The sequence below is a fragment of the Thermobia domestica genome, chromosome 9 (genome assembly GCF_964235325.1).
Source record: "Thermobia domestica chromosome 9, izTheDome1.hap1.1, whole genome shotgun sequence".
Classification (NCBI taxonomy): Eukaryota; Metazoa; Arthropoda; class Insecta; order Zygentoma; family Lepismatidae; genus Thermobia; species Thermobia domestica.
Window position 1 is genome coordinate 152,781,943 of NC_137462.1, and position 13,355 is coordinate 152,795,297.

At 34.9% G+C, this 13,355-nt stretch overlaps 1 protein-coding gene across 11 annotated transcripts in view; it reads left to right on the forward strand.

The window, feature by feature from the left end:
- Positions 1-13,355, forward strand: part of beta-Spec (spectrin beta chain) — a 238,505-nt gene that overhangs the window by 132,819 nt on the left and 92,331 nt on the right. For all 11 annotated transcript variants that reach the window (XM_081772015.1, XM_081772020.1, XM_081772023.1 and 8 more), the window contains 6 exons: positions 840-1,013; positions 3,832-4,120; positions 4,978-5,278; positions 7,025-7,177; positions 9,452-9,575; positions 10,310-10,473. In XM_081772015.1, the coding sequence (XP_081628141.1) occupies positions 840-1,013; positions 3,832-4,120; positions 4,978-5,278; positions 7,025-7,177; positions 9,452-9,575; positions 10,310-10,473 (1,205 nt within the window). The remainder of the gene's footprint in view (positions 1-839; positions 1,014-3,831; positions 4,121-4,977; positions 5,279-7,024; positions 7,178-9,451; positions 9,576-10,309; positions 10,474-13,355) is intronic.

Sequence of the window (13,355 nt, forward strand, 5' to 3'; positions counted from 1 at the left end):
GCCCTGGTTCGATCCCAGCTCCTACCAGCTGGGCTTTTTAATGGATATAAACCGCGTACGTGCGTGTTCTTAGGATTTTTCAATTTCCTTCTACTTCATTCTAGCATTTTGGTCATTACCATCACCACTTTATACCGTAGACTCGATGCATAATCGTGGGATGTTGAAACTATTTTTTTTTAAAAAAAAATTAACTTTCCACGAGTACGCACCGAGGTCAAAGGAGACGCTGATAACATGGATTATAATGGTGGAATGACGAAAGTGGAAGGAAACCGAAGAACTCCGATAAAGCCCACGGCACCGCACGCGGCGTCCACCACAGAGCTCAATTGGCAGGATCTGGGATCGAACCAAGGCCCCTCTCGGTGAGCATTCTTCACTGAGCCATAGCGGCCTCTATAGAAATAAAATAAATTTTGGTAATTGTGGATATGTAACCACCCCTAGTACGGACATATGTCCTTTGACTTTCTAGTCATCTTAAATTTGCTTATTTATAAATGTAACAAGGTTTAGATCCTTCAGAAAGTAAACTTAAAATGAATCATTCACGAATCACATCATAACACATTGTTTACATCAATCCGCTACTGGTATTAGAGTCAATTGAGAACCGAACTGAGTGTGTCGTGACTTACAGACCACACTGCACATTAAGTAACTTACATAAATGGAAGAAGCTATAGAAGATTATCTCTGAACATTTCAGACTAAATTCCAATGTTTGTGGGAGCTGTAAAAAATGCATCTGAAGATCATTAAGTATTTACTCGTTTCGGTAGTGTATAAATATTATGTACTAATATTAAATCATTTAATTATGATTTTCTTTGCAGCCACGACCAACAAGGGGCAAGATGAGAATTCACTGTTTGGAGAACGTGGACAAAGCCTTGCAGTTCTTGCGAGATCAGCGTGTGCACTTGGAGAATATGGGCTCTCACGACATTGTAGATGGAAATCCTCGACTTAGCCTTGGTCTTATCTGGACAATCATCCTCAGGTTCCAGGTGAGAATATTTTGATACGTTAAGAAAAATGTTTATGAAAAGATACTATGTTCATATTGTGTTCTGTCGATAGAATTGTTCGTAATATTTTTAGCTTGTGGATTTAAAGTTCAACGTTAAGCTTGGAGGTTTGAATTTCTCTCTCTCTCTCTCTCTCTCTCTCTCTCTCTTTTTTTTTTTTTTTTTTTTTGTTTGTTTGTTAATGAATGAGATATTTTATATGAAAATGAAGTAGTAATATTAAAAAGATATGCAAATGTAAAGTATTTGTAACAGACAAATGTTCAGAGAATGATTTCAAATTTTGGTTAGTTTTTTCTCACACGTTTATGAGTTTTGAACATTTAGAAAACGCTTTATAACTCTTTACTAGATATAATAATTGTGATCAATAGAAGACAAAGATCGTGTAGGAAGTTAATTATAGGAGAGTTACTTTATAAAGCGGTATAATATCGCAATTCGCTACATAAAATCATAGAAATGTGACTTAAATAAATAAATAAATAAATAAATAAATAAAATCGGATATCAAAGTGCGATGCACCTGTGACAATAATGTATAACCGAAGAAAACTATTATCGTGATAGAAACATTATAGCATTGTCTTCCCTTAATAACGGAGCTCTTTTGAACTTGCTTTAGTTCAATCTTAGTGAGATGTATTCCCTCGAACGCCTAACGTTCCTTTTCATTTCCCTGTTAGGTTTTCATCAGTTCAGAACAATCCATTATGCAGCAGACTTATTGGAGTCTGGCCATAAAATTGAAAACAGACACAGTGTGTAGTTAATCTTTTTACAGTGTCCGGAGAAAAAGTGCCTCAATGGTCTTCATTACCCGCATTTCGAAATGCAAGAACCCAGCTTTCATATCAGAAGCTAAATCGCCACAAGAAATTAGCTTTGACCCTTTCCATGTTGTTTCAGGCTCTAACTACTCAGCATTTGTGTAATTGAGTTGTGATATTTGATATAGAGGTGAAGTTTCACTTCGTGTAATACTACTTAAGGACGTTCAATAAAAGAGCCTTAAACAAAGCCTTACATAGGCACATTCAACACAAGTTGTGAGTTTAGACAATCTGTAGAATGACAAAATAGTTTTTTTTTTTTTTCTAAGTATAATTATCAAATTACTTTCTTTACTTTTCATTATTGTTGCTCATGATTTACAAAAAATTTGTTTTTTGTTTCATGCATATGTAAAACAAAACATAAGGAATGGAAGTGTGAATTTATGTATTTGGTTGGACTTCTGTTTCATGAATTTAGTACTCTTCTAAATTGCGATGTGAAATAAAATTTGCTTAGATTGCTACATAAAAAAATAATAAATATACTATATTCATAGTTGGAATAAAAATTTTAACAAATTAAAAATTGTTAGGAAAAATAGCTGTTAAAATGAAGCTCAAAATTAATTAAAATTAAAAATGACTAACTTTCACAACTCAAGGCAATTCTTATTGGAGAGTACTGAAATTTATGTGAAATATAATAGTTAAAGATAAGGGCATGGTAAACTATTGTGGCAGTTTGAAAAGTTATTGTTTTCACACAAAACTGATAATTAATAAACGGAAAAATTAAAATAGTATGGAAGTCAGAATTATTCATTTCACTTGATTTCTAAGGAAAAATCAACAGTTAATTTTTTGAGCGTTACGAATTATTTTCACGACTATCAAATAAAATTTAATAATTTTTAACATTTTTTTTAATAGTTACTTTTTAACGGATTAATTACAAGCCTGAATATATTATAGGTTGTGTAAAATAATGGTAACACTCGTACTTCAACACGTATTCTGAGCAAATAAGTAACACTGAACATTTCTGCAGTGTAGCTGTCTTCTGGTAATGCAGTAATGGATGATAATGAATAGTACTTTAGGCGATGTAATACAGGTTCATGCTTGCAATAGACTTGTTGTGGAAAATGGGAGATCTCTCTCTCCTTTTCACGCGCGCGCGCGCGCTTTTGTTTTCAAAGAGGACAAATTAAAAGTGTACCCAAGACTGCCGTTGTGTTGGTTGTATCGACAAAAACAATGTCAAAGTTGGCTATAGCACATAGAACTAGTAGTAGAACTTGGAAGATCAGCATTGGATGAAAGCCAAGCTTAGGCGAGAGGAATCGCCGAACATTGAAGGGGATTGTCAGAACCATAGCCCTGATGACGTATAATTGATTACAGAACTCAGTCAGCATCTGGAAGGACTGACTATAGGTATGATTAACTTCATTTGCGGTCGGATTGAGATTTCGAAAATTTTGATCACGGCATTGACACGAAAAAACCGCTGCTGAGAATATAAAACATGGACTAAGGATGATTGCAAGAGAGTAATATTCTGTTTGTTTCCAAAAACAATCTTGAGTTCATGTATGGCGGAATACGTACTATTATTTCAAAGGACAAATTGTGGGCAATGATTGTGTGCACATTTTAGATGACCATGTGCGCCATATGATGCAGGCGTTGATCCTAACAGCGACGCATTCTTCAAGAATGGCAATGCCAGATCTATTCAGATGTGGTTTTAGTACTAAAATTTCAGTATTATATGTCGGAGGAATCACAGTGTATCATCATAGCAGAATAATTACTACAACATTCTGTGGCTTCTCCAACTTGTAATACTGAAATGTATTTAAATTACAATTTATTCAGTATAGTAGAATACTAGAAAATAGAAGTAAAAATATTACTTGATTCGTACCTAACCTTATTTTACAAATCAGTTTGTATAGGAAATGAATAGTGGTATTTTAAAATACATTCACATTTCATATTTTTTTTTTTTGTTTCAGATTCAAGACATCACGATAGAAGAGACTGACAACCAGGAAACAAAATCAGCCAAAGACGCCTTGCTGTTATGGTGTCAAATGAAAACAGCAGGTTACCATAATGTCAATATTCGAAACTTCACAACTTCTTGGCGAGATGGATTGGCATTCAATGCCATCATCCACAAACATAGACCAGACTTAATACAATACGAAAAACTTTCAAAATCAAATGCTATTCACAATTTGAATAATGCCTTTACTGTAGCTGAAGAAAAATTAGGGCTGACAAAGCTTCTGGACCCAGAAGGTGCGTATTTAGTTAAAGTACTATATATATATATATCTATCTTTGTTTTTTTTTATAACTAGAAAGCTGTAATTAGAAAATTTTATGATCGGAGATGCACAGAAAGTGATGTTAAAAAAAAAGAAACAGAAACGTCAAGGAATAAAAGGGAACGGACTTACCAAGGGGAAGAACGGTGTGGAAAACACGTTAAGTGCGCAGATCGCAGACGTTAAGTGCGCAGATCGCAGACGCACTTGATAACGTGTTTTCCACACTGCTCTTCCCCTTGGTAAGTTGTTCCCTTTTATTCCTTGATCTTTGTTCTGTTTCTTCCTGTTTTTAACCTCCGTGACCAAGACTCCAAGGGAGAGTCGAAAGCTTGGAAATTTAAAGATTCAGGAATTACTGAAACCTGAAAGTAGAATGGTAGTTACAATTTCTAAGCGTGGTTTTGCAATGTCTAAATAAAAGAAGTTCAAAGTACACAAACCACATTAGAAGTAGTCGAAATAATAAGCATTAATTTTCAACGTACAACACAAGTAAGGCCAGTTGAGTTCATTTTATTTGGTTAACTATTCATTCTATTGTACGTGTTACCGTCAAATAAATTTCTCACATTAAGGATGAATTTGAAATTGTGTGTATATATAGTCGTAAAATTTAATGTGCGTATGTATTAATGACAGCTCTATACCAATTTGTATATGAAGAGTAGTAGTATTTTGCAATTATAGACCAACGTAGTGATTTCAGGCAGTACAAACTCTTAACCAACTGTGGGTATATGTGCTCACATATTGAAATTAACTGTATAACAGAAAATGTTACTGATTGTGTCCTCTTAAAGTAATATTTTGTTGTTATTTTTACAGACGTCTTTGTTGAACAGCCCGATGAAAAGTCCATTATTACCTATGTTGTTACGTATTACCATTACTTCTCAAAGATGAAGGCAGAAACAGTGCAAGGAAAGAGAATAGGTAAAGTTGTGGGCATTGCGATGGAGAACGACCGAATGGTGCAGGAATACGAAAGTTTGACCAGTGATCTCCTCAAGTGGATTGAGGCTACCATCACTGCTTTGGGAGACAGGAATTTCGCAAACTCCCTTGCTGGAGTCCAGCAACAGTTGGCACAATTCAATACATACAGGACTGTGGAGAAACCACCGAAGTGAGTGTTTAGTGTGGTGCATTTTACAATGTGTACGTGTAACATAGCGTTTCACATATTTTGTATTTAAAGCAATTTCGTAAAAGCGGGTTCAGAAATCAGGGCGCATTTTCGTCATTCCATACAAGTTAGTTATTTGTACTATGCGATAACAGAACGGTCTCCGATTTGGTTTCATCATGATTTGTCGTGGAAAAATAGCTAACAATAGTGATTATTTCCGTTTTGAAATGTTATGTACAGTTTTTGAATATTAAAGCACTCCTATTTGGAAAACAGTGCTGTATGTTGCAAAGAATGCTGCATTCTAATAAAGAAACAGAAGCTGTTATCTTCTTCGGAGTGAACAAGAAGAAAGATTTGTATAGCTTCTTTGATAAAAAGCAAAAAATATGAGCCGTTGTCAAGTAAGCTACTTTGTGTATGGCAGCAATGAAGTTCTTGTTCGCTGCAATTTGTCATGCAAATATTGAAATTTTAACGAATAGCTGAATGGTATGCTCCTAAAGCTTCAAATAACAATGGATAGAGATACAATTCAAGGTTTAGTGATCGGAAATAAAGTTAAATTTCAGTGCTTTTGTTTCGTTTTTTCTCAAAAGTTTCTAAAATAATTAATGTTGAATCTCTATAAGTTACCAATTATGAATTTCAATGTTACAAGTCTTCCGTTGAGACCATAGTTCGATCGAAACACTTGTTACTTAAATTAATACCGGGATACTTAATACTGGAAGAAATGACATTAACGCAGTGAATAGAGAATGGTGATTTTTAACGTTAAAGCCATTTCTGTATCACACAGTGACGATTATGTATATATCCGCAGATGTTCAGGTGGACCGAAAAATCCAGCCTATGTTTATGCTTGACATTCTTGTAGGGGGAGTAAACTAACATCCCGTTTTGGACTTTGCTCAAGCGAGTAGAACTAGTGCACTAGTTCGTCGTATACTCATGTCATCGTTAATTATGTCCCCTGATCTTATATGGACACTTTGAAGGACTGCCATCTTTCAACAGTATAACGCGCATCCCCATACCCCGTACACATCCGAGCATACTGAGCTGTATATACTACTTTTCCCCTTGCTTTGCGGGCCTCTGAATTAAGCCCCATCGAGTACGTGTGGATCATGGTGAACCGGCGCCGACCGACAGTCAAGTTCCGGCAATGACTATGGTCCAGCTACGCCAAACTCTGCAGCGAAGGTGGGATACCATGCTCCAAACATTTAGCATACTGGTTACGTGCTGAAACAGTGTTTGTGGGTCCTTTCGGGGTAGTTACGCGTACTTTTTATGTCGAGAGCCGTGTTTTATGCTCACCGTATTCATTTTGTTCCGGGCACTATGGTGGGTTCACAGCCACCTACTTCAGAAGAGAAGCGCATTTCCGTTTGAACCAATTTTAAACCAATGAATGTCTAAAATGGGCTTCCACCGGCGCATTGTAAAGTTAAATTTTGATGTTTCATGTAAAAGGACATTTGTAAGAAGAGACTGAGTTGAAGGTCGGGTTTTTATTGAATGTATTGCAGACAATTTTGTTACATATAAAAGTATAGGAAAACTAAGTAGGATTGCTTATGTGAATTGTTTTTCAGAAGAATGGGGCGTTGAAATATATTTATTCTGATATGTCAAAAGCTTACTGGCACTTTTACATATATGACAATTTTCCTTAGCACATATAAGGTGTGGATTTTAAAAATGGTTTATTATACATATTATTTCTATTTTCAGATTTGTTGAAAAAGGTAATCTTGAAGTACTTCTGTTTACTCTTCAGTCGCGAATGAGAGCAAACAACCAGAAACCATATCTTCCAAAAGAAGGGAAGATGATCTCAGATATAAACAAGGCGTGGGAGAGGCTAGAAAAGGCTGAACACGAAAGGTCAGTTGTAGTATTATTATAGTTGTTTGTTTCATAATATGGTTTAACCAGTGTTTTAACGATAACAACTATTGGTACATAGTTTCAGGTGCAGTGTATCATGAGTATTCATGTATTCTCATGATATTTGTTCTTACTTCTTGTGTTATGTGGTGGGGAATTAAATTGTCACAGTAATTGAAATAAATTACAGAGGTGGGGAAAAATATGGAACTCTAATTGAGTCAGAAATGCCCAGTCGCCTTAAGAACCGTATTGTGTATTAATCAGTGTAGTTATTATTAATGTACAGTGAGTGATCTTTTTAAGAACTACTTCATTCACTTTAGAACATGATGTAATTATTTTTTTTTTTAAATAGAATGTTCATTTTTAGATATAGATAGATAGAGATAGAGAGAGAGAGAGAGAGAGAGAGAGAGAGAGAGAGAGAGAGAGAGAATGAATGAATGAATGAATGATATAGTTTATAGAATTACGACAGTATTTGTTTTTGCAATTGCTAAAGAACATCTTATGGGTTTATCTGTTCGCATCATTGCCATGGCATCGTTAGAGCAGTAACATTTGGGAACTGAACTTGGTATTCCTCGTATACAGGAGTATATTCCTTCTGTCAATCCGTGTTCGACGATAAGTAGTAGGAAGCTTCCAAAATTGCGAGTTTTTTTTTTTTTTTTTTTTTTTTTAAGCTGAATATTCCCAAATCATGTACCCATCCGAGACTCATAACCTGCACATCCAGAAAATGTAAGTTTTCTAATCGTGCAATGGTGTCTCAAGGATTCCCTCATGACAAATAAGACATTCTTAGTAATTTTACAGTGTAAATTAGCATATATGTCAGCGCATATGGACAAGGCATGATGAAATTTCAGCCTATTTCCATGTAGATGTACGCTGTTATTATGACTGCATATTATAGCAGTCTTGATTCTCAAGGTTCAATCCTCCGCACTTGTGCCTTTGAGAACATCTTAAGAGTGTTGTGTATGTGCTCCCAATTCCTGACTGAATGTTTTTAAACAATATGTGTCGCCATATTTCTATTATTTCTGAACAATTTAGCCAAGGCGTTGCAATGATTACATTATCATCTGTGGCATTTACTTAGAGCATTTGCTGTAGCGAGGACAATGGAAAGTAAACAAGGCTTTAAATACAAATGTCGATCTTGTATTTATGCATGCGATGTTCATGCATGATTAAGGGTCCTTTGTATATTGTTTAGCATGTCTTCGATGATATTGATCGAGAATAGATTTCCCAGTGTTCGTTGGCACGTTTTCCATTCGAAGCGAACATAGGTATTTTTCCTTCCATGTGAATGGTATGCATCCATAAACTTCGGGTATTATTTCATTCGCCATGAGATACTAACGTCTTACAAATGAATTTTGTGTGGATCAGTAGCCGCATACATGATCAACGACGTACAATTACCTTCCGCCTTATGAAGAAGTTTCTTAAGCCATCAGTACGCGTATTTGAATAGCACTTAGGAATGATAGTTTTGAGTCGAAAATGGGCACACACGTTTGCAATATTCATTTCGGAAGCCTATCACTCTTAAGCTACTTTTAGTTGGAGATGGGTTTGTAGGGACATAGGGACTTGTCTTTCTCCTTTCATTTTACAATTAGCTCTTGAAGCTTTATCCTAATTCAGAAACACCATTTATATTAATTTTAATTATGAACAATAGTCACATTATCATAACAATTAATTGTAATTTTCAAGTGATTGTTTTCGTAAAGCAGTCCAAGTAATGTATGGCACTCAATGTGAAGTATAAATTTCCTCGTTGCTAAATAGTTAGCGTACCTAGTTTGATTCACGGTTGGAACTCTTGTAGTTTGGATCCCATGTTAAGCTGTAGGTTCAAATATAGGTTTTGTTCCGAACGGCACGCTTTATCAATATGAAGTATAAACAATTTATCTCACGCTCATGTATTTCGGATCCCATGTTAAGTTGTAGGTTCAAGTCTCATATAGTCTCCATGCTGAACTGCACGCTAAATCAGTTTTTTTTTTCCTTCCTCCAAAAGGGAAAACTTACTACGAAATGCAGTTTAAGGACAGAAAGTTGATAGCGTGTGGACTAAGTACAATTTCCTACAAAAGTCAGATATATATTTTATTTGTAGATTTGTTTATTTCTTCCCCAATCAGGAGAATCTCCGCGATTTCCTATGTAAATTTATAAAGTTAGTGTGTTTGGTACTTCGTAATTACAGTGCAAAGTAATGTGACTTTCGAAATTTTTTTGCAGAGAATTGGCTCTTCGTGAAGAACTGATTAGGCAAGAAAAATTGGAACAACTGGCTGCCAGATTCAACCGAAAGGCCAGTATGAGAGAAACATGGCTTAGTGAGAACCAGAGGCTTGTCTCTCAGGTAAATTTAGAATTATTATATTACTTTCGATATGCTGAGAAAGTTCGTGAACTAATGATTTTTTTCCTTTCTTTGACTAATCAAACAGGAGTCTATTTCTAAAACTAATATAGACAGTTTGTTTGCCTCATAATGTGTCTTTTGTCGCTAAATAAATTCGAGTGTAACTATTAAAACACCACATATGAAGAATATCTGATTTTATATAAGGATCAGTTCCTTTTTAGGTGATCTAGAAAGAGTGAAAAATGAACGACGGACTGCGTATCGTCTTCAGCTTATCGTGTCGATCCGTTAATCATTTTGCCACCCAATCCGCTCCTCCAAGAGCCATATTCCATCATTCATGATGCTAATGCTTAGCCACTCAGATCACATGGACTGCGCGAAAATTCTGTTGTTGGACAACCCAGTATCTGTTACATGACAATTGGATTGTATGATAAATGGAAGAATGATTGATTTTGTATCTTCTTTAGTTCCTCCATTTACCATTTATAATTCAGTCGTTAAGAAGTGAGTAGTATAGAGGCCCGGGTTCGATTTTTTTTCACACTGTCTCTAGTAAAATACTCCTTCAGCATCTGTTACAAGAGCAGGTGAAAGCAAATTAACTTTGTTGAGATAATATTTGTAGCTGAACATTTAAAGCTAGATATAGCAAATAGAGTAGGTGTCGTGGATGAATCTTACTAAATAGTATAATTAACCACTTTTTAAATTGTTAATTTCAGGATAATTTCGGTTTCGATTTAGCAGCCGTGGAGGCAGCAGCCAAAAAGCATGAAGCTATTGAAACAGATATCTTCGCGTATGGAGAACGAGTACAAGCTGTTGTATCAGTTTCTCAAGAACTTGAGACTGAAAATTATCACGATATCGATAGGATCAATGCAAGGTGAGTTTTGGTATGCTTCTATTCAGTAGCAAATTATGCGCATTCAGTTTTCTGTTAATTACGACAGTACGTGTATGTGTTTGATCTTCTTTAATCGTATTAAGTTCTAACTAACATCGAAAAGTTAGCGTATGGTTATATTTTTTCTTTCTTTTTTAACTCCTTTAGAATATAGATTATTATTGCTGCCAGGTAATTTGGTGTAACTTTGTTCCGAATAAAAGAGGGAAAAAAGAAAACGTCGTAATAAGTCGGAATATATGTGAAATAGGAGACGTTAGAAGCATTTCGAAGTAAGATTTGCAAACCGAAGCATTTCGAAGTAAGATTTGCAAACCGAAGGTGATAACTTTCGCTGAAAACTGTTTGGCTCTTAATAATAACATGATTCATTAGATAAATATCATTTTTCTTAATGCAAAGCATTTGACATGTGATGTTATGAAAGGACAAATTTGCAGTATAGGATGCAAACTAGTGCACAGTAGAGTAAAAATTAGATTCTGCATTAAACCACGCAAAGTTGGAACTCATCTTTGGAATGATATTGGTGTTATATGGTAATGAAGCGAAGACTCATAGAAGATATTTTGAATGATACATGCTCTTAAAAGGCAACAAAACTAGAGAAGCAAGGACAATCTTTCATGAGCACTATTCTTAAAAGTGATGCCATCTTCGAAACTCTGCAACAGGATTATCAGAGAATAGTTCAGAACTTCACTTCAGGCTATTATTAAAACAGTAGGCAGTCCGCATGTCTGTTTCAAAGATGCACCTTATTATTTGTGACCATGATAGTGACTCCTACCCCCTGGAACGTAAGACGTACCGTGTCGAAATCTTTCAGAATCGTTAGCAGAGGTCGGATAACTAAACCTTCTGTTGCGGGTCAGTAGTGGGACAAGAGTCGAGCCTACGGCTATGGCACGGAAGAACAAGCAACGAACTTCGCAGTGGTAGAGACCAATATCTTAAGATGGTAGAAGGGACAGGTTATAAGTATAAACAAATAAATGCCCATACTTTTGTGCAATTAGAAGGGGGACGGTTGAATTTATTTCGAAGGCCAAACTGCGTTGAGGCATTTAATAGAGAACGTTAGCTCAAAAGACGTGAACTGTGGCACAAGAATAATCGGATGCTTTATCATAACAATTCAGCCACTCACGTAGCATTCGAAACACTAGTTTGGTGCCCGCAGTATTCTGATACCCGTCCTACTATCCACAATTGGCTTTAAGGCCGAAAGTGAAGCTTATTCTAAAGGCTAACAGGTTTTGCAACTGCGAAGAAAATACATCGAGAATGCAGAACGTACTTAACGCAAATGAGGAACATCCTTTTTACGTGGCTTTTCAAAGTGGTAAAAGCGTTGGAAATTTATGGGTGTGCAAGGGGAATACTTTGAGAGACATTGTGGCTAAATCTAACCGATACAAGTATTTTGCTGTTCGTAGGCCTACACTCGCAACTTTTTTGATAGTGTCACATATTAGATAGTTGTCAAAATATTATTTTTGAAAACTTCTCGTCACCGAGTCTCGAGTGGTATACGGCCACTTCTGATGTAATGCCTTATACCTTATATTCGTATAATTGTGGTTCAATTTCGGATTGTGGTGCATTAAGTAATTTTCTCATTACGCCCTTTAGCTTATAGTATAATATTTCAGTAACCTCCCTCTTGCGGGCTTTTCATGCCCTATTCCTCTATTCTAATGAAATCATTTTCCAAAAAGTTTCTTTCGAAGCGAGATGAGAGGTGCTGTGTGTGTAATTACATTATATTGTTACCGTTTTTATTTGAATTTTGTTTGTTAGTATTATGTTTTGAATTATATATAAAAACTATAATATAATATAAACTATTAGTTTTTATATCTTGTAAAAATTAAAGCCTGTCCGAACCGAAATTTTCGCTGGACTACTTCGACATAAAGCAACCGCAAAACGTTCGTTATTGGGATTAGAATTATTTAACGCATCTCAAGTAAGAAAATATAACAGAAAAAAATAAATATGTAAATAAATAAATAAGTAAATAGAGCCTGTATGATACATAATTTCTGCTGGCAGTTCTGTACCCTTTTTGTATGCAATTTAGTGCCAATTTTGTAGCAGAAGCATGTCATCTTTCTGCACGAGGATTAGCCAGGGCTAACATGGCGACAACAACAAATGATCAATTATTGTTCTCATAGAACTTAGCATATGAGCAGTAGTAGTTTCGTATGTTAAAAAAGTACGTGTTCATCCAAATCGACAATATAATAAAACGTACACAGTTTTTATCTATATAGACTTTTTTTTTTTTTTTTTTTTAAGAGATCTTATATTCTAAAACCCATAGTTGATTCATGCGGTAGTTTCATTAAAACTAAATTGTTAATTTGGAACACGTTGTAACGGTGTTGACATTTAATGGCCTAGATTGTCGATAGTAACTTACTGAAATTTGAGACAAGAGATGTAAATTTGGCCTGTAGTTGTTTTTTTTTAATAATTCTTTTTTACAAAAATAGGAGTTACTGTCTAAGGTTGTAATAATTTAATGTTGAGACTTATTGCAAGTATTGCAGTTAATATTTGATCATACGTGAAATCTTGTCTGTAAGGAATACTCTAAATAGTTCGTAAAACTAGATACAATTTTTTTCCCCTGAAATTCATTACTTTACGATATAATTTTACACACAATACATTTTATAATTATGAAAATATCTTTGGACTGATTTTCTTAATATTCTGGAGTCTTTAAATATATTACGTAAGGTTAACACGTATATATATATATATATATATATATATATATATATATATATATATATATATATATATATATATAATAAATTTAATGTCGATGAAGTTTATTATTTTTT